Source organism: Merops nubicus, unplaced genomic scaffold (assembly GCF_000691845.1).
Source record: "Merops nubicus isolate BGI_N331 unplaced genomic scaffold, ASM69184v1 scaffold11982, whole genome shotgun sequence".
In the NCBI taxonomy this organism is placed as follows: domain Eukaryota; kingdom Metazoa; phylum Chordata; class Aves; order Coraciiformes; family Meropidae; genus Merops; species Merops nubicus.
In genome coordinates this window covers 20,228-38,447 of record NW_008594290.1, presented here as the reverse complement: position 1 = coordinate 38,447, position 18,220 = coordinate 20,228, and the positions used below count along the sequence as shown (strand labels likewise).

General features: G+C 39.5%; 2 protein-coding genes across 2 annotated transcripts in view; one reads left to right on the top strand and one right to left on the bottom strand.

The window, feature by feature from the left end:
• Positions 1-8,660, top strand: part of TUBE1 (tubulin, epsilon 1) — a 14,673-nt gene extending 6,013 nt beyond the window's left edge. The window contains exons 7-12 of the mRNA XM_008935723.1: positions 945-1,132; positions 2,022-2,197; positions 2,940-3,080; positions 5,188-5,328; positions 7,194-7,368; positions 8,484-8,660. Coding sequence (XP_008933971.1) covers positions 945-1,132; positions 2,022-2,197; positions 2,940-3,080; positions 5,188-5,328; positions 7,194-7,368; positions 8,484-8,642 — 980 coding nt within the window. The 3' untranslated portion in view covers positions 8,643-8,660. The remainder of the gene's footprint in view (positions 1-944; positions 1,133-2,021; positions 2,198-2,939; positions 3,081-5,187; positions 5,329-7,193; positions 7,369-8,483) is intronic.
• A 1,633-nt stretch (positions 8,661-10,293) lies between these two features.
• On the bottom strand, positions 10,294-17,716 carry WISP3 (WNT1 inducible signaling pathway protein 3). The gene is made up of 5 exons (XM_008935724.1): positions 17,666-17,716; positions 14,154-14,430; positions 13,498-13,758; positions 10,949-11,142; positions 10,294-10,575 (listed from the first exon to the last, which is right to left on the bottom strand). Exons 1-5 carry the CDS (start codon positions 17,714-17,716, stop codon positions 10,294-10,296), a joined length of 1,065 nt encoding a protein of 354 aa, XP_008933972.1.
• Positions 17,717-18,220: the final 504 nt, after the last annotated feature.

The window sequence follows — 18,220 nt, the reverse complement described above, 5'->3', positions numbered from 1 at the left end:
GAAAGAGTTTTCCAAGAGGCTTTGAAGGAGACTACTAATGTTGCTTAACATCAGAAAAACTGATTTTCTGTTTTCTGTCCACATGATTCTTTTGAATCTGGTCTAGCTCCTTTTTATTCAATCAGATGGGAGAATCCCTTGCAATGACAATTTTCTCATTGCTGTATTGCCACTAAGCCCTCCTCACCCAGAAATGTGGGGGGAGCATATACTATAACTGGTTATGATGAGGAAAAAGACACGGAAAATAACTCTATGTATGAAGCAAGAGTTGTGTCAAGTGCCTTTTTTGTGGCCATTTGCTTAATTTGAGAGACCTTCCAGTTACTGTTTCCATTATTGCAGAAAATTGCTGTCTTGCTTATGGAAGAAATTATCTGCTGCTGAGAATGTTGGCTGTCCCAGTCAGAAAACCCACAGTTCAGTTCTCATATTGGAACTCTGTGCTATGTGCTTAGTCCTAAAGAGAAAAGTGTGTGCTGGGGGAAACGAACTGTTCTATTTTGACTGGAGAATGAGAAAGCTTTATAAAGAAACCCCAAAAGGAAAGTAAATAATTGCTTGAGGCATTTCAATATTTTTGAACAAATGTTTTATTTCAAAATCCAGATTAAATATTTTAAAATAAGAAAGAAAAATAATAGGTCATAAAAATGTTAATTACATAAGACTTTTTGGTTTGCAGAAATTTTTGAGATTGTGTACTTCATCCTGTCTGGAGTACTATGGGAAATACTTTAGTCACTTAATTATTTTACTGTCAAGCAATAACCTTCCGACCTTAACTTAAATCTGAGTAGCCTCTACAGTCAGACAAATGCTTCAGAAAATATTCATTAATATATATAATTGAAAAGTTGTATGTTTCCAGCCTAAGAGACTTAAGGCTTAAGATAACATGGAGAACCTTTTATCTTCTCTCATATATCTTCATTCATAATTAGGGACAGGATCTGGTCTTGGAACTTTCGTACTAAAACTGCTTGAGGATGAATTCCCAGAAGTATATAGATTTGTCACTTCAGTTTATCCCTCTGGTGAAGATGATGTGATTACTTCTCCATATAACAGTGTTCTGGCTATGAAGGAACTTAATGAACATGCAGACTGTGTGCTACCAATAGAGAATGAAGTAAGAAATAATAGTCTTATTTCTATCAGTTTCTTTTTTGTTAGACTGCACATAAGAAGTGTTTCTTCTTTTTCTGTATTGATTTGAATACCGGGTCTTAAAAAGCATAATTTCTTTTTCTTTTAAGTGATAATTGAACTCCTAAGTAATTTCCAGTCTTTTGAAATTAATATGTATCTGTTGTTCTGCACCTTCCAAGTCATCCACAGTGAATTTTTTCATGGCTGTTTCAAGGTCAGCAGTGAATAACATCTATTTTCTGAGACTGAGAGTCTTATGTTCTTTTAGTAATCTTTTTGTGTGTGGTATTATAGAATCATAGAATCATTAGGGTGGGGAAAAAAGGTCTAAGATCATCAAGTCCAACCATTGATTACTAAGTATTAGTAGCATCCTGCAAGGGAAATGACAGCTCTCCAAATACCAACAGACTGGACTTCACTGATCTATGATGTGGGCATCATAGTTATACATCACTGTGCAAACCACTAGACTCTTTTGAATCGAGCTTTGATGATTCTCTTGCTGTTTGCTTCTGAAAACAGAAATAAAATGTGAAATATACTTTAGAGAGTGTATTTTTGCTTCCACAGGAATATTAAACATTCAGAATGTAGTTTTAGAGGATAAGGTTTTTGAATAGTTGAATGAAATTCAAACTTGAGTCAAGCCATGTACATTTTTGTGACATGCAAGAAACAGAGTTTTAGAAACACTTCAGTCAATTGGAATCAGTAAAAAATTTGACTTAATGTATCAGAGGTATAATCTTTGAACTGACAGTACTGTTTTTTCTTTAATTGAGATAAAAAATTGGAGTACTGAATTTGAAAACTCTGTGCTCAAGACTTCTTGTATGCTTTTTTTTATTATTTTTTTCCTCTCAAAGTCGCTGTTTGATATAGTTAATAAAATTCATCAGATGATCAGTTCTGGGAAGCTGGGGTCAACTCTGAAGCAAAACAGTTTGGTAACGTCAAGTGCAGGCAGCACAAGAACTGTACAAGAGAAGCCATTTGATGCAATGAATAATATTGTAGCCAACTTGCTGCTGAACTTGACAAGGTAAAATTACAAGTTACTTCTCTGTAAAAGTAGGAGTGCTGGAGGCGGTGTGTGCTGCAAATACACAGGCCTTGAAGAATATTAATTATTTTCCATTTGACTTGTGTCTCCTCTTTTTAAGAATTAGTGAATGTTAAAATATTTGGAAGTGTTCAGGTTGCGGTGGTGTTACTCAAGCCATGACAGTCTTGGGACTGATGTAAGAGAAGGTTTATAGACAGAAGGATACTCTTTCATGAGTGCTTAATGGAGCTCAGGAGGTTTGCCTTTCTAGGCCAGTTGTACTATTTTATAAACACTGTCAGATCATTGTTGCTCCTAAACTGTCTACTGCTGTGAGAAACTCCTAGTGAAACATAATTCCGGCATATTGGCCTGCTTTCCTTTTAAACAGCTTGTCAGGAGTGCTAAGTCATGCATGTTTTATTGTAGCCTGTTTATTAAATGTGGTATTCAGCAGCGATGTCCACATACTGAAAACAGTGCTAAAGACTACGCTCAAGAAACAAGGTCTCACTCTTGATGATTTATTGTTCTATAATGAGAAGCACAAGTAAATAAGTTAATAGCACTCTTACTGCCAAATGTGGAAGCTTAGTAATTATACAGGAACAGTTTCTTGAATGCTGTGTTGTTTATACTGTTTTATTGTACAGAACAGCTGAAAAACAGACTTAATGAATGTTTACATTATGAAAGTCATCCACTTAGTTTGTTTTATAACACTTTCTTAATTTTTTAGCTCCGCTAGGTTTGAAGGTTCCCTTAACATGGATCTTAATGAAATCAGTATGAATTTGGTTCCATTTCCTCGACTTCATTACTTAGTTTCAAGCTTGACTCCTCTGTATACACTGGCTGATGTTAATGTACCTTCTAGAAGGTAAGAAAAAAATATTGTGGAAGCTTTACATTTGAAGCTTATTTTCTGATTCTTCAATAGTTTTCATTAAAAAAAAATCCATTCTGTAGCAAAACTAATGGTAGAAGTTCTAAAACTTTTAAATCTGCCATATTTTCACGTTTGTCCTACTGATTTCAGGAACATCCTTTGTCCCTTTTCTCTGTAATGGCTGGGCCAGTAAACTCAAAATTTATTTTTATCTCTGCTGGGAAGTGTTTCTGTTAGAAAAATGTATTCCTTAGGTAGAACCCACAAAAAAATTTCTTACAAGTAACAGTTTGTCCTTGACTCCCAAAATACTGTAAAGACAAGTAAGGAATTAAATGAGACTTCTTGAGAAATAATGGCATCTTACTCCAGTCTGGAGATGCAGTGAGCCTATTTAACAGCTTATTGTAACAATACGCTGACACTTGTCAAATTTTTTGAGATTATTTATTGCAGTGATGTGGCAGAAAAATAACCAGTTAAAATAGATTTTGCTGGTTTTACTGAGTTAAGTTCAGTCAGCAGAAGGTCCAAATAGTGATAGAGGCAGCTAAGGGTAAGTGATGGAAGTATGCAAAGTGGAGAAGAAGGCAGGACCACCTCTTTTTTGTGATGGTAAGTTGTGACAGTCAGTTGAATCTCTTGAAACCATACCCTGAGGAGACAATACAGCGCTGTAGGAAAGGTAGCAGACTATGGGGAATGTTCAGTCAATCATATTGATGACCTTTAAAGGTTCCTTCCAATCCCAAACATTCTATGTTTCAGAATGAGGTGGGAATGGTAATATTTTTGCCTCCTTTTGTTGTGGTTTGGTTTTGGTTTTTTTTAATAGACAGTGGCAAAGGTGGTGCAGAAAGTTTGGAAAAAAATGGAATGAATAGATTAAATGTTCTGGTTACACAGAAATCTTCTCAATACACCATCTTTGGTATCCCACAGTACTGTTGAACTTGCTTAAGGAGGTAAAGAGAGGAAGAATATGGTCTGGACTGTCATTTTTAAAGCAATCATACATGATAAAGTCAGAATAATCAGACAAATATGTGTAGTCTATTTTTTCCTAAATCATTAATCAAAATTAATTCAGTTTTATGATTCATTGATCTTTTGAAATAACCTTAGAATAATAAAATAGTTTGAGTTGGAAGAGACCTTTGAGATCATCAAGTTCAGTTGTTAACCCAGCACTGGCAGCCAGCTGTTAAACCATGTCCCTCAGTGCCATGTTTACACATCTTTTAAATGCTTACAGGCATGGTGACTCTACCACTTTCCTGGGAAGCCTGTTCCAATGCCTTACAACCTGTTCTGTCAAGAAATTTTTCCAAATGTCCAATGTAAACCTCCCCTGGTGCCATTTCATTGAGGCCATTTCCTCTTATCCCATTATTTATTAAATGGGAGAAGAGACCGACCCCACTTCACTACAGCCTCCTTTCAGGTAGTTGTAGAGAGTTATAAGGTCTCTCAGGAGCCTCCTTTTTTTTCCAGGCTAAACAATCTCAGTTCCCTCAGCTGCTTCTCATAAGACTTGTTCTTTAGACCCTTCACCAGCTTTGTTGCTGTTCTTTGGATGTGTTCCAGCACCTCAATGTCTTTATTGTACTGAGGGGCCCAAAACCGAACACACTATTCAAGATGCAGCCTCACCAGTGCTGAGTACAGGGGGATGACAGTTTCCCTAGTCCTGCTGCACACTACTTCCTGATGCAAGCCAGGATGCTGTTGGATGCCAATGAAATGTAACAGGCAGATAATCAGTTCTGTAAGGGGCAGCAGCACTTGGTATTCCTTGTCAGATGCTTCAGAAGCAGTGAGATAGTCCACATAAATTGTCATATAACCAGAACCTCAAGTAGTTAAATCCTTTTCATGTTTTTTTAACCATTGACCTAAAATTGCCATAATAAAGATCTCTTAGTCTGTCTACTTCTGACTTCAGACTCAACAGTGGCTTGTAATATGAGGGAGAAGTGAGGGGAAAAATGGATCTGGTGTGTTTTTAAAAACTTTAAATGCCAGCATATCTACATCCTGAAGAACTTTTGTAGCTTGCTTTAGCAAGAGTAGATAACTCTGTTTTCTTTCCACGTAGGTTGGATCAGATGTTTTCAGATGCTTTTAGCAGAGATCATCAGCTAATTCAGGCGGATCCGAAGCACAGCCTCTACCTTGCCTGTGCACTTCTCGTTCGAGGCAATGTGCAGGTTTCAGACCTTCGCAGAAATATTGAGAGGTTTGTAGTGCCACACAGATTAGTGGTGGGATTTATTGAGACTCTTGGCTGTTGTCCAGAGCACTCTCAGTTTACATGTGAAAAAATTTTGTTATCAAATCAGTTTACTCCAGGAATTCTTTTTTTAATTCAGGAAGAAAATACAATTCATTTATGTAATGAGTTAGAATAAGGCATAGCATTCTTGGGCTTCCAGATAAAGGGAGCTGTCTAGATGTTCCTGTGCTGCTCCTCTCATTCTCAAAAATGCAAATGAAAGCCTGATCTTCCAAACGTCTCCTTCCAGTACTGGATATTGAAGGAATAAGTACTGTAGTATAAATTTGTTTTTACTGAACAGAAAGTCTCTCCTTCATGGTTACTTTCAGGTAGATTGGGAATCACCCTTGTTTTAAGAACTCAATAGTGTTAGCACTCTGTTGCTGTCTTTTACACTATTGATCTGCATGGTTAAAACAGGAGAGTCGGGCAAGCTTCACATCCAGAATGGAGTTCACAGGCAGACAGGGGTGTGTGGAGAAAATTTTATAGAATGATAGAATCATAGAATGGTTTGGGCTGGAAGGGACCTTAAAGATCACCTAGTTCCAACCCCCTTGTTTTGAGAAGGGACACCTCCCACTAGACCATGCACAAGGCCCCCTCCAACCTGCTCTTGAACACCTCCTGTGATGGAACATCCACAACTGCCCTGGGCAACCTGTTCCAGTGTCTTGCTGCCCTCATAGTGAAGATCTTCTTCCCTACATCTAATCTAAATCTATCCTCTTCCAGTTACCCAATCTAAATCTGCCCTCCTCCAGTCTGAACTGATTATTCCTCATTTTATCACCACAAGCCCTTGTAAAAAGTTCCCTACCCAGCTTTCTTGTAGGCCCCCTTCAGATACTGGGAGGCCTCATTAAGGTCTCCCTGGAGCCTTCTCTTGTCCAGGCTGAATAACCCCAACTCTCTCAGCCTGTCATCACAGGAGAGGTGCTCCAGACCTCTGATCATTTTTGTGGCTCTCCTCTGGCCCCACTCCAACAGGTTCATGTCCTTCTTCTGTTGGGAGCTCCAGAGCTGGACACAGTATTCCCAGTGGGGTCTCACAAGAGCAGAGTAGAGGGGAAGAATCACCTCCCTCGACCTGCTGACAACAGTTCTTTTGATGCAGCCCTGGATTGTATATTGGCCTTCTCAACTGTACTCTCACGTTGTTGGCTCACGTTAAGCTTTTCATCAAGCAGCACCTCCAAGTCCTCCGCCTCAGGGCTGCTCTCAGTCTACTCATTGCCCAGACTGTATTTGTGCTTGGGATTGCCCTGACCCAGGTGCAGGACCTTGCACTTGGACTTGTTGAACTTCATGAGGTTGGCATGGGCCCATCTCTCAAGCCTGTCAAGGTCACTCTGCTTGCTGAGAGTGCACTGAATCCTACTGTCCATGTCACCTACAAAGATGCTAAACAGCACCAGTCCCAGTATCAATCCCAGAGGAACAAAATTTCTGAAAATCTAAAGCATTTTACTTCTTTCTAAACTACAGGTAGACTGTAGTTTTCCCCACACTGTATTAATCTGACCCACTCCTAAACCACAAGAGTGCTTGCAGTCCCTTTTATAGAAATAGGTGCTTGTAACTTTGCTTTTCAAACCCTGATACATTAAAACAAAATTGGTGTTTGCAATTAAAATAGACACGGTGTTGGAGCCTGAAGTCTAAAATGTCTTACACAAAATTATAATTGGGTCACTTAATTTCACAACCTTAAATATGTTTTCAGAAATATGCTTAAATATGCTTTTTCAGACTGCTTGTTAGCAAAGGAGACTTCAGCTTTGTGTTCTTTACATTCCTTAGGTAACTAAATTTTTGTGTCCCAGGTTGAAGCCTTCCCTCCACTTTGTCTCCTGGAATCAAGAGGGCTGGAAAACTGGTTTGTGTTCAGTACCTCCTGTGGGCCATTCCCATTCCCTTCTGGCTTTAGCAAACAACACCTGTGTAAAACCAACTTTCATTCAACTCAAAGACAGTTTTATGAAGCTGTACAAGAAAAAGGTACAACACTCAGCATTATTACATCTGTAGCTACTGAATGTTAGCATCTTGCATTATTGGAAGAAAATCTTAGTATCACAGAGGGGCTGCTTAAAATTAACAGCCAAAGATTTTTATTTGTGTTACCTATCAAGGAATCATTACAGCAGCTGCTGCTTAAAAAGCATAAACCCCTTCCTAATCTGTACCTACCAGGCACTATACCTACTTTCTTCAGTAGTGAGATGGTATCTGACAGATCTGTGTACAGTGGGTTGATCTTGGTTGGCCTTCAGGTGCCCACCAATCTGTTCTCTCCCTTCCTCAGCAGGACAGGGGAGAAGGTACAATAAAAAGCTTGTGGGTCAAGATAAGGACAGGGACATCACTCACCAGTTACTGTCATGGACAAAACAGACTTAACTTGGGAAATAATAATTTATATTGCCAATTAATAATAGAGTAAGATAGCAAGAAATAAAACCAAAACTGAAAACACCTTCACCACACACCCTTCTTCCCGGGCTCAATTTCACTCCTGCTCCTTCTTCACTGATCTTGGTGTCTGCAGGGCTGTTTCTCTCACATTTTTCTCACTTCTCTTACAGCTGTTGTGCAACATCTTTTACCCCTCCTTAAATATATTCTCACAGAGGCACTACCACCATCACTGACGAGCTCCACCTTGGCCAGTGGCAGGTCCGTATTGGAGCTGGCTGAAACTGGCTCTGTCCAACATAAGGGCAGCTCCTGGTGTCTTCTTACAAAAGCCACCCCTGCAGCCTTGCACTCCCCCCATTACCAAAAGCTTGCCACATAAACCCAATACTCCATTTGGTCAGGTGTGCCCAAGAAGAGGGAACACAAAAAGATGGGTGTGTAAGAAATCAGTAATAGCAACTGTGATTCCATACAGGATTGGCACTGAAGTTGTCAAGTATTTAAACAAGGGATAGCATGATATAAGTCTTTATATCTGATTTCTACAGTGCTTGCACTCCCCTCTTCAGTGCAAGCTAAATGGCACTGACTAATCTGAAGGAATTAGGTGCCAAGAGGTAACACCTAATCACCCTAACACCTAATTAGGTACTGGGTAGGTAACGCTGATTTTTTTTTTTTTGTTGTTTTGATAGGCTCACCTTCACCATTATCTGCATGTAGATGGGATGGAGCAAAGCTGTTTTTCTGAAGCCATATCATCATTATCTGACCTAATAGAAGAGTACAATGAACTGGATGCCACAAAAGGTGGGCCCAGAACAGAACCATCAAGACTGAAGATCGCTGTTTAAAAAAGGAAGAACTGATTTAGTTGTTTGGTTTTTTTTTTTCCATTTCCACCAAGCATCCAACCACTCCAGGTAACCAGAATGAACTGCAGCAGGCATAGCTATTGTAATTCTAAAGTGAGACTGGGACAACAGATTCCTCAGCTCTGAGAGGTATATTAAGTGACAGACCTAGTCTGTAAGAGACTTCAAGGCACCTTATTATGGCAGACATCAGTAAGAGCAGTCCTCACTGTAAACTGACATACCATACACTGTAAAGAGAAGAAAGAGAGATTGTAGCAGCCCTGTTCCTGGACTTTCAGCTTATATTAAATCAAAGACAAGCCTTGCTTCAAGGAAAGATCACCATTGCTAGATTTGGTTTTTAGCAAGCAACTATGAAAAGAAGAAAAGCCCACATCCGACGATGAAGGCAGGTCTAATGAAACTGGTTTCTGAAACTGCGGGATAGTTGTCATTTCAGAATGCTCTAAGCCACGTTCGTGGGTTTAATGTTCTTGCTTCCACAGTGTACTTAGCTGTAGTAGAGCATCCTGAGTTGACATCAGAATTGGCCATGTCAGAAAATTCAACAAAATAATTTAAGTTTCAAATATTATACTTGGAGTATGAATCAACATATTATTTTAATGGTTCATATTATGAATGCTGAGTTGCACTTGATAGTAATACAATATACCTCTGAGTGAAACATGCACTTATAATGAAGTTTATTCTCTTTTTGGAAAATAAAGTTTATATGCTTAAAAGGTTGCAAGTAAGGTAGATGGTTTAGTATTTATAATTTCCAGGGTAAGTAAATTTTTATGTTACAATAAGAGCTTTTATGAAACAGAATGTACAACTGTTTCCAGTTGTTTGCCAGCCCTGGCTGTCTTAGAACAGCAAGACTAGTGAACTGCTACAAATCAGAATGGATCAATACAATGATTTCTTAAAGCTTGAAGCTCTTCAAGCAGAGCTGGAGTGGGTGTACAAGTAAGCACAATTTTCAGTTTGTAAGTCCAGAAGTGTTCAATAAAATGTTGTGATAACATTTGACAGCTTTTTTTAAGAAACCATTCTAAAACTAGTAATTTCCTTGAAATTTTGCATCTATTATCTGCAAATGCCCACTTATTTGTTGCTTTAGAAGTGTATTGTTCATGTTCACGGCACTAGAGAAAGTTTATCTGCTCCAAGAAAGCAATCTGAGCTTAAAACAGCATTGATATGTTTTACTATTGCAGATACATAGCAAAAAATGATAATTTGATAATCAGGAATTATAAATTAAGTACTACAGGTTAATTACTTTTCCTAATAGTTTAGAGCTTCTGTGAATATCCATGGATTGGTCTTTGTGGGAAAAAATCTTACTAGAGCTGTGTACAAAGTTGTCTTGGTGTGCATTTTTTAATTACCAAAAGTTCTTGTTTTGACAATTTTAGTGTCATGTACATCCTTCTCAAGAATGTATTTCCACATGTAAAACCAATTATGTTTAAAAAGGTGCACCCTTACTTGCTTTTTCCAGATGCTATTCAAAAAAACCTGAATATTCCCCTATGTGGTTTGACTGTGAGCATTGCTGCAGCAGGGTTACAGCAACTCCTTGGGCTGTGAGTGTGCCCCTGCACTCTCAGTACATTACAGTCAGTGCTGTAAATTGTCATAAAACCTTGAGTTCAGAAAATATATCTCCTGGAGTATTGCAAATCCTTTGACATACGCAGGATGTTATCCACATCATCTTCCACTTAAAGAAGCCTTCATTGGGACATTCAAACTGTACAGTGATCATTTTGGACTTATTAGGTATGCAGCACCTCTTGTCCAAGCACACCCCACAGAAAGTTAGCTTGTAGCTTTGGGTAGTGGAACATCCAGAAAAAAATAGTTTCTCTGCTGTAGGAAGCTGGAATGTAGGTTGACATGTTTTTCCTTTTGGAATCTGTAATATAAAAATGAAGAAAAGCCTGAGTTTTTACACATTAAAACCAGAACGTACAAGAAAAAATGGAACATTTACATAGAAGTATCTGGAAAATCACTCCTCAAAGCTGTCATTTTTATTTCAGTCAACAAACTGAAAATAGTTTGAGTGATTGAGCATGAGGGTAGCACTAGCAGCACTTGTATTTCAGGGTGTTATATTGTTTTGTTTGAAATTACACATCTCTAGTCTACTGCTAAAGACTGAAGGTAGAAAACAGAAGAGTTATTTTAAAACACTTATTTAAAATGGCTTCTTCCTTTTCTCAGTAGTTGCCAATACATCCGTTTTCCCATTGATTCCAATACTTTCATTTTATATTAGAAAATACCTTTACTGTCTTCAGTACATTGGTCAGGCAAGGCTGGATGAAGCATAACCTCTTTTCTTTCTTCATTTCACATTTTCTGTTTTCGTTGGTGACTCTGCTGGATATGCCCATGCCACAGGTCCTGGAACACGGTGTCCAGGGGGTCGCCTGCACTAGGCACTTGTTCTTCAAAACGAGTGGTAAGCTCCTGTAAGCTAAGGCAGCAATAAATTATTTATGCAGCAGAAGGGCCCCAGAAGGACTAATTGAAATTAAAAGGATTAACAATTGTTTTCTGTTCAGGAAGGTGCTTTTGTAAGTAAGTGTAAAAATACTGGCATTGGATGCTCAGCTCCTAGCAAGGACTGCATGTGTTGTGTGACCTTCCAGTTTAAGGTGATGGAAATGTTATGTGGCGAGTCATTTGAGTGGAATTTTTGTGAAGTGTCCAGAATGAAAATTACTCATGACCCAGCATAGCTTGAAAAGGCATGTTGAAAACATTCATGCTGGTTTCTTTGTAGATACTGTGAAGGCTTTAGGTTTTGTATTGAGGAGTTAAGTTTTCCAGTCACTTCCAGGTATCACCAAAAAGCCTATTTTCTGATGGATTAGGGGGAGTACACTTCAAAAAAGAAACAAAATTGCAGTGCAAAAAGTTCATGGTGAAACTCTGCAAAAAAACCCTGACTATGTGGAATCTGTGCATTTAGGTAAGAGCACAGGCAGTTATTACAAGGATACCTGGAAAGTGGACAGCAATTTAAAGATCCATTGCAGCAGACAGATTAAAAGCCTGTCAGAATCTGCAATAAATAAACAGAAGTTAAATGTTCAGTTTTACTTAGTACTATGACCTCAGTACAAACCTGTGTCTCTGAATTAGTTAAATCAAATTAAGAAGAAAAAACAGACAATAAGGCAAGAGTGGTAAAGTGAAACTTGGCACTTGTTACCCACACTAGCAGAAGACAGACACTTCAAAACAGACATTGGCCTATGGAGCCTTTCCTGGAACTCGTGCACAGGTTGACATGATACTTCAGCTGCACTGGGAAGGGGGGAGACCTCACTTTGAAATAAAAATTTCAAAGTACTTCAGAGGGCTTGTGTCACCTGAAGAATAGCATCCTTCAGAGTGTACAGCCACCACAGGGACAGGCTCTTGGGCCCCTAAACCAAGTCAGATGGGGAGGGTGCTTTGCAAGCAGGATATCTTTTCTCAAGGTTATGTTGCCCAGTTGATTCAAATTCCTGTATAAACACGAAGAGGTGCAGGGCAGTCCACGAAGGAGTTACTGAAGGTTGGACTTTTGGATTCACTGAAGGGTTACAGAGTAAATGGCGTAATGCTGTTCTCCAGGTGTCTGAGACACAGCTCCCCACAAACCAAATTAACATATTTCATGGGGCCAAATGATTTTGTTGTCATTGTTTTCAATGCATTGTGTTCTCTGATCAGATTAGCAATGTTCTCTAGAAATGAAGTCTCTCTTCATTTGAAGTCACTTGCCTTACCACATGTGTTTATACACAGCATTAACTATATTTCTGTAAAGACTTTGATACTGCTTATAGGTATCGTATCATATGAGCTTTTTAATTTTTGCTAACTTGCATAATGCCTTATAAATTGTCTAATCTGAACTTCGTATTTTGTAAGTGGGTCTATTTATCTGCAGATTAATCTACATATGTCTACCTGTTTACTCCAGTCTTTCATCAAGGTTTTCTGATAAGCTTTGCTATCCTTTTATTTTATTCATCCATATGATGATTCAGGCCACAACTTACCCACAATTCAGGCTGCCACCAAATGAATGGCTCAGCTTTCTGGTACCCATGTTAGTCGTAACAAAGATGAGTTTTACTGTGGAAAGTTGCACACACACAGTGAAGGAGATGGGCAGAAGCGCAGGGAAGGGCCAGGACAGCTGCTCCTGGCAATGGTGCTTCCTCAAAGTGACGAGGAGAACTACAGTTTTGGCAGCAGAGCCAGAATGAGGTTAAGGGGATTATCAGCTGACCCTGGCAGAACTGCACGGATAAGCTCCTGTACACTTCAATCAGACTGAATAGAGAAGAAACTGGGGAGAGAATTGTCCTTGCAGTGACCTGAAATTTTGTGAATTCAGAACAGCCACTAAGGCACATTCTTACCATGTTCGGCTTTCTATTGAAAGAAGAGGCCTGCAACATGTTAACGTATGTATGTGAAAACCAAGACTCCCTACCACCACAAAGCAGGAGAAAGTGAGACAGCTCCCAGGCTGCCAAATGGCTGTCCAACAGCAGCCCTAATTGGTCTGATCTGATGAGTAGTAAACCTCTGCAGAAGGATGGGTTGAAGGTAGCTTTGGCCAATTCCCTGGTGACAGAAGCCAAAAGGCTTTTGCTTTTCATATTCATGAGGTCTAGAGAAAAGAGCCTGTGACCTATGACTAAGAGGGGTAATTGGGACGGACCGGTCACCCTGGCAATGGCCTTCAGCAAGAACTGAGAAACAGCCTGCCCGGCTGCCGGAGCCAGGGCCGCCAGACACAGCGCGGCCCAGGGACGGAGACATCTACGCGTGTAGCCAGGCACACCTGACAGCACTCTGTAGTTTGTTGATTGAAGCTGCTTGTGCTGTCCTGGGCCACAGCTGGGTTGTCCGGGCTTCTTTCTGCCTGTGACCCTGGCGCAGGGACTTGCTGCTAATCTCGGGGTGAACACAGGTGTACATCCGATGGCCCCGCTGACACACAGGCACTTGTACAGCGGGTTAGGTTGGAAGGTCTGCCCGTTAAGGTAATAAACTCCATTGAGCTCACATCCTACAGCTACCAGATCTGCAAATGGTAAACAACAGTTACTCACACACAAAGTGGTTCCTGCTTACAATGTCATCAGCCTTTACTGCACCCATGGCTTTGAGTTCTTCCCAGTCCAAGCACATTGGTTTGTTTTTATTTATGCCACCTAAGTTTAAATCGGCCATCAGCATGTCTGCAAATCAGCCTGTGCACAATGAGCTGGTGTCGCTACTGCACCCAAAGGTAAGGTTAAAGACAGTCCCAGCTCCACTCTCAGATTCTACGGCTGAACAGTCAAAGGACTAAATTAGGATAAATTTGCCTAGCACAGGGCTGTGCAGCACTAGCAAGCTGAGTTTTTCTCTACAACCATTCACTTGCATGGTCCCACCCTCCTGGATTTTAAGAAGGGAACATGAAAAACAACTTACATGCACACACGCCTGTTTCATACCTAGGCTCATCTTCCGAGTAGTTGCAGTAGAGGCCTTTGTGGGGGTCACAGACATCTGCTTCATTGCAGGTCTCACCCGACTGCTTGGCACAGACCTTACAGCAGTCACAACCATCCTTCACCAAGCTTACCCCGGGGGTGCAGGTTGGGACAGGTGGGCATCTACATGGCCAGTGACAAACCTCCTTGCGAGGGCGGACTTCACCGGTTTCTGAAGGTTTTTCTCCAGGCTTCACTGGTGGGCTGTGGAAGAACTTACACAGAGTGGGATATTTTGAGAGCTGAATGCAGTGTGTGCAGCTAGGATGGCATAAAGCGAAGTTGGGATGGGAAAAACTGAGGTTGCAACAACATTTCTCATCTCTCAAGATCCAAAAAGCGAGAGGCTGTGAGGTGTAGGTAAGAGACAGAGGAACAATTTCATCAGTCATTGTCATGCACTGAGATAACATTCCACCAACGAGCCTGACCTACTGATTGTGTGAAACACATTCATTGTTTTCTCTTGCCTTCAATAGAACAAAACCTGTAATAGGGCTAAAGTAGGAAGAAAAGTGTTTTAAAGTAAATCGTGGATTTTAAATATTCCTTCCCACAAACCTCCTATCAAATTAATTGATTTTGATTCCTCCCACTGTTTAATAGTCAGCCCTGCCCTGTGTGCCACTTCAATAGGTTTCCTATTTTAAAAAGCTTTTGCTCTTTTGAGTGTTACTTTGCTCCAAACTTTAAGCAGTTGTTTGGGGAAGGAGCAGTATTGTATTTACAAATTCTCTCTGCTAGGCACAAAAATTGAATCCTAATAAGGGAGGCTAATAGTTGTGCTGAGTTTAATGGGTCATTCTCTTCTTAGTCATGCACTATTTGCACGAGTAAGTGTTCATTGAATCCAGGGCTTACAGGGCTGATGTATCTCTGAAAGAGATTTGTATCAGTAGTAGGAGGTCAAGATCTAGCCAGGATTTACTCTTCCACATTCTGGCTCAGATTTCATGTCTTTTTTTTTTGTTTCTCCTTTCCTTCCTCTTTTTTTTTTTTTAAGAAAAGGAAGTCCTATGTAATTCTTGATGCACTTATTTTTCTGAGGCATGGAGGAAGATTAAGTCAGCACAGGCTGTGAAAAGATCTATATGAGACAGCTAGATCATATCTGCTTTTTTTGAAGAACTATATCTAAAACATAACTGTTGAGATGTTAGCTCTAAATCTTTGCATGCTGCTGATTTCAGCAGAAATGCAGATTGTGGTATCATTATTCATCACGGATGACTGGATGCATAGCTAAGTGCGGGCACACACAGCGCTTGGCCACTTGTACAATGTAATGCTTGGGAGCTGCTCTCATCAAGCGGCTCCCACTGCCCAAAGAGCCAGAGAGAAAGACAAAATCCAGCCCCCTCATCAGGTGCCAGTATCAGCAGGGAAAAAGAAGAAAAAAGGTATAGCCTGTATATTTTCTGGGCACATGAAGCTCCACCTATGAGGTTCTCTCTGTTCCTCCAAACTGCAGGGCTCTGCTGATGTGGAAACCGCCTCCAGCAGAGACAATAAGGGAAAGCTAGGCAAGGAGTTGCTCGGATGCACTTCTTCTCAGTTCAGCTTTCAAACTGGAAATGTGAGCACAGTTCAGCATTTCGTGTGTCATATCCCACAAAAGCTCTCACAGCATAATTGAGCTGGTCTAATCATATGCAGCAGCAAATAACCTTTTAAAAGGCTTTTTTTACCACTAATTTCCATTTTTTCATGGTCATTTACAACTATATTTACGATATCTTAATCCACAGCTACTAATGAAGCTCCAGAGTACTAGCTTTCAAGTTCCTTCAGCTGAATGATTTTTAAGATACATATTAATTCACAGAGGCAATTCATACAATAAATGAATATTAAACAATGTCATGTGCTATTCCATACAGCATGCAGAAGACAGTTTCATAAATGTGTTGTTCTGTTAATCATTTGCTGATTTATTTCTAATAAATGCAGCAATAACACAGAGACAACTAACTTACGTATAAGTTTTTAGGCAGCTAAGCCTTTCCTATAGACCATAGTGTTAATTTGATGAATGTTTGCATGGGAGTGTAAAGGCTTCTTAAAGGCTTGTTCTGGAACCAGGGGACACAGGTGTTCCTACACATTTAGCGGTGTTCAAGACCCTATGGTTGCTTTAGCAAACACTTTCTTGTGGCTTTTTTTCTTTCTAAGCAGAATATTATTAGGAAGCTGGCCATGTGCCAGCTGTGAGAGGTTATGTGGCTTAAATCAGACGTTGTGTTTCAAAATGGGTATGTGTAGCAGGAAATAATCTGTGTGCTTTAACCAGTATTTTAATTTGTATTACAAATTAAAGTGTGCTTTAAACCTACAGAACTCTACCTAAGCAAGTGTTTGGTGTATTTTTAAGGAAAGATGTCAAGTGAAAGGTGTGACTGCAGAATTACCCATTAAGAAAAACACCATCAGGCAAATATCTGCCAGTTTTAATTGTAGAATTACTGAGAAGCTCAGTCTACCTGAAAAATCTTTAAAAATGTCTAAAGGTACAATGAAAATTTAAAGTTTGCTTGTAAAGTTTACAGGCGAAATATTTTATATTATGATTCTTGATTCCCAAAGTTTCTAGACCAATGCTATCCACATCACACAAGCCCACTGCATACTTTTCCTGATCCTATGGGCAGATCAGAAAATGAGACCATTGTGTAGCAGCCCTTCATGTGTTGTTTGTTTTCTTATGTTTAAAAGATTGAATAAGGTCTGTATGGCATAACTAAGCAAATAGCAAAAGCAGACAATGTATTATTGCTTTATTTGGTTATCTTAGTTTGGCTTTACATATGCAGAAAGTTAGCAGAGGGAGACAGTCATTTGAAAATCCTCCATTTGGCATTTACCTCTGTCCTAAAGGAAAAATGCAGTGTGTACACAAAATGTATTTTCAGATTTAAGTAATTACATAATGAAATTAGCCTTTCACACAAATACCTTCAGCAAAAACTATCACTTAAAATTTTCTCATAAGAGACAAAGCATAAGACAGCCCAGGTGCCTTTTTCATTTATAAAGCTAGCCTGAAGTCAGACCGCTGTGCTTATATACATATATATATATATATATATATCTGCGGAATATAAGCATGGACAAAATGCTTACTTTCTTACTTAATGCATCAGATAAGCATTTGTGCTTAAATTTAAAAAAAAAAAAAAAAAAAAGTCACTGACAATTTAAGCTTCCCTAACACTTTTTTCTCTACCGAATCATATTAATGTACATATTAAAAAGAAAACAAAAACACAAAAATCAAGACTGATGCAGTAAATAAGCTGCAAATGTAGTTTCCTCAGGAGTAGGGAATGGCTTCTTATTCTTTATGAGGAATTTGCTTCTCTGAAATTTATTTTGTCATTAAGCAAATAAAAATTTTAAACCAGGACAGGATGAAAAAGGAAGAAATCTTTTTCTTCTTTGTAATTAACTTACCTGTTGCGTACAAGGGATGATGAAGATGGTGGGAAAAAGGAGCCACCGCATGTTCCGGCACATTCAGAAGTGAAACTGGGAGATAGGGAACAGGCTGAGCTGTGTCGGAGGAAGCACTGAACACAAAGCTCTCCTCTGTCTCCCTTGCCAACCCTACTTTCCCCAGCACATGCACAAACACATACACACATTCACACTTGAAATTCTCCACTTCACACAGAACCAGCTTCACACTGAAATTTCCAGCTGATCTTCTTTCCTCTGCCCAGCACTAGAATACAAATTTTCGCACCCTGCTTGATCCCATCCAGTTGCTTCAGCAGATTCCGCCTGACTTAATTGTGGTCGGGTGGGATGGCAAGTGATTCTTAAAATCTTACTGCTGGAAACTTAGTGTTATTTTTAACTTGTCTCTGGGTCTACATTGCAGGACTTTCTGAAATCTGAAGGGCAGAGCCCCGAATACATATATTTTTTGAGACAGAGAAAGACAAGTTTCTCAAAATTTCTAATGCATTGTGCCTAGCATCATCATGGTGTAAAAATAAACACTGT

Bases quoted from the DNA above. Each gene is read 5' to 3' on its own strand.
- WISP3 (XM_008935724.1), bottom strand. From the start codon at position 17,716: ATGCGGTGGCTCCTTTTTCCCACCATCTTCATCATCCCTTGTACGCAA. The intron at 14,431-17,665 runs GTAAGTTAATTA...ACTCTGTGTAAG, and splicing joins TCATCCCTTGTACGCAACAG to TTCTTCCACAGCCCACCAGT. The intron at 13,759-14,153 runs GTAAGTTGTTTT...TACCATTTGCAG, and splicing joins TGAAACAGGCGTGTGTGCAT to ATCTGGTAGCTGTAGGATGT.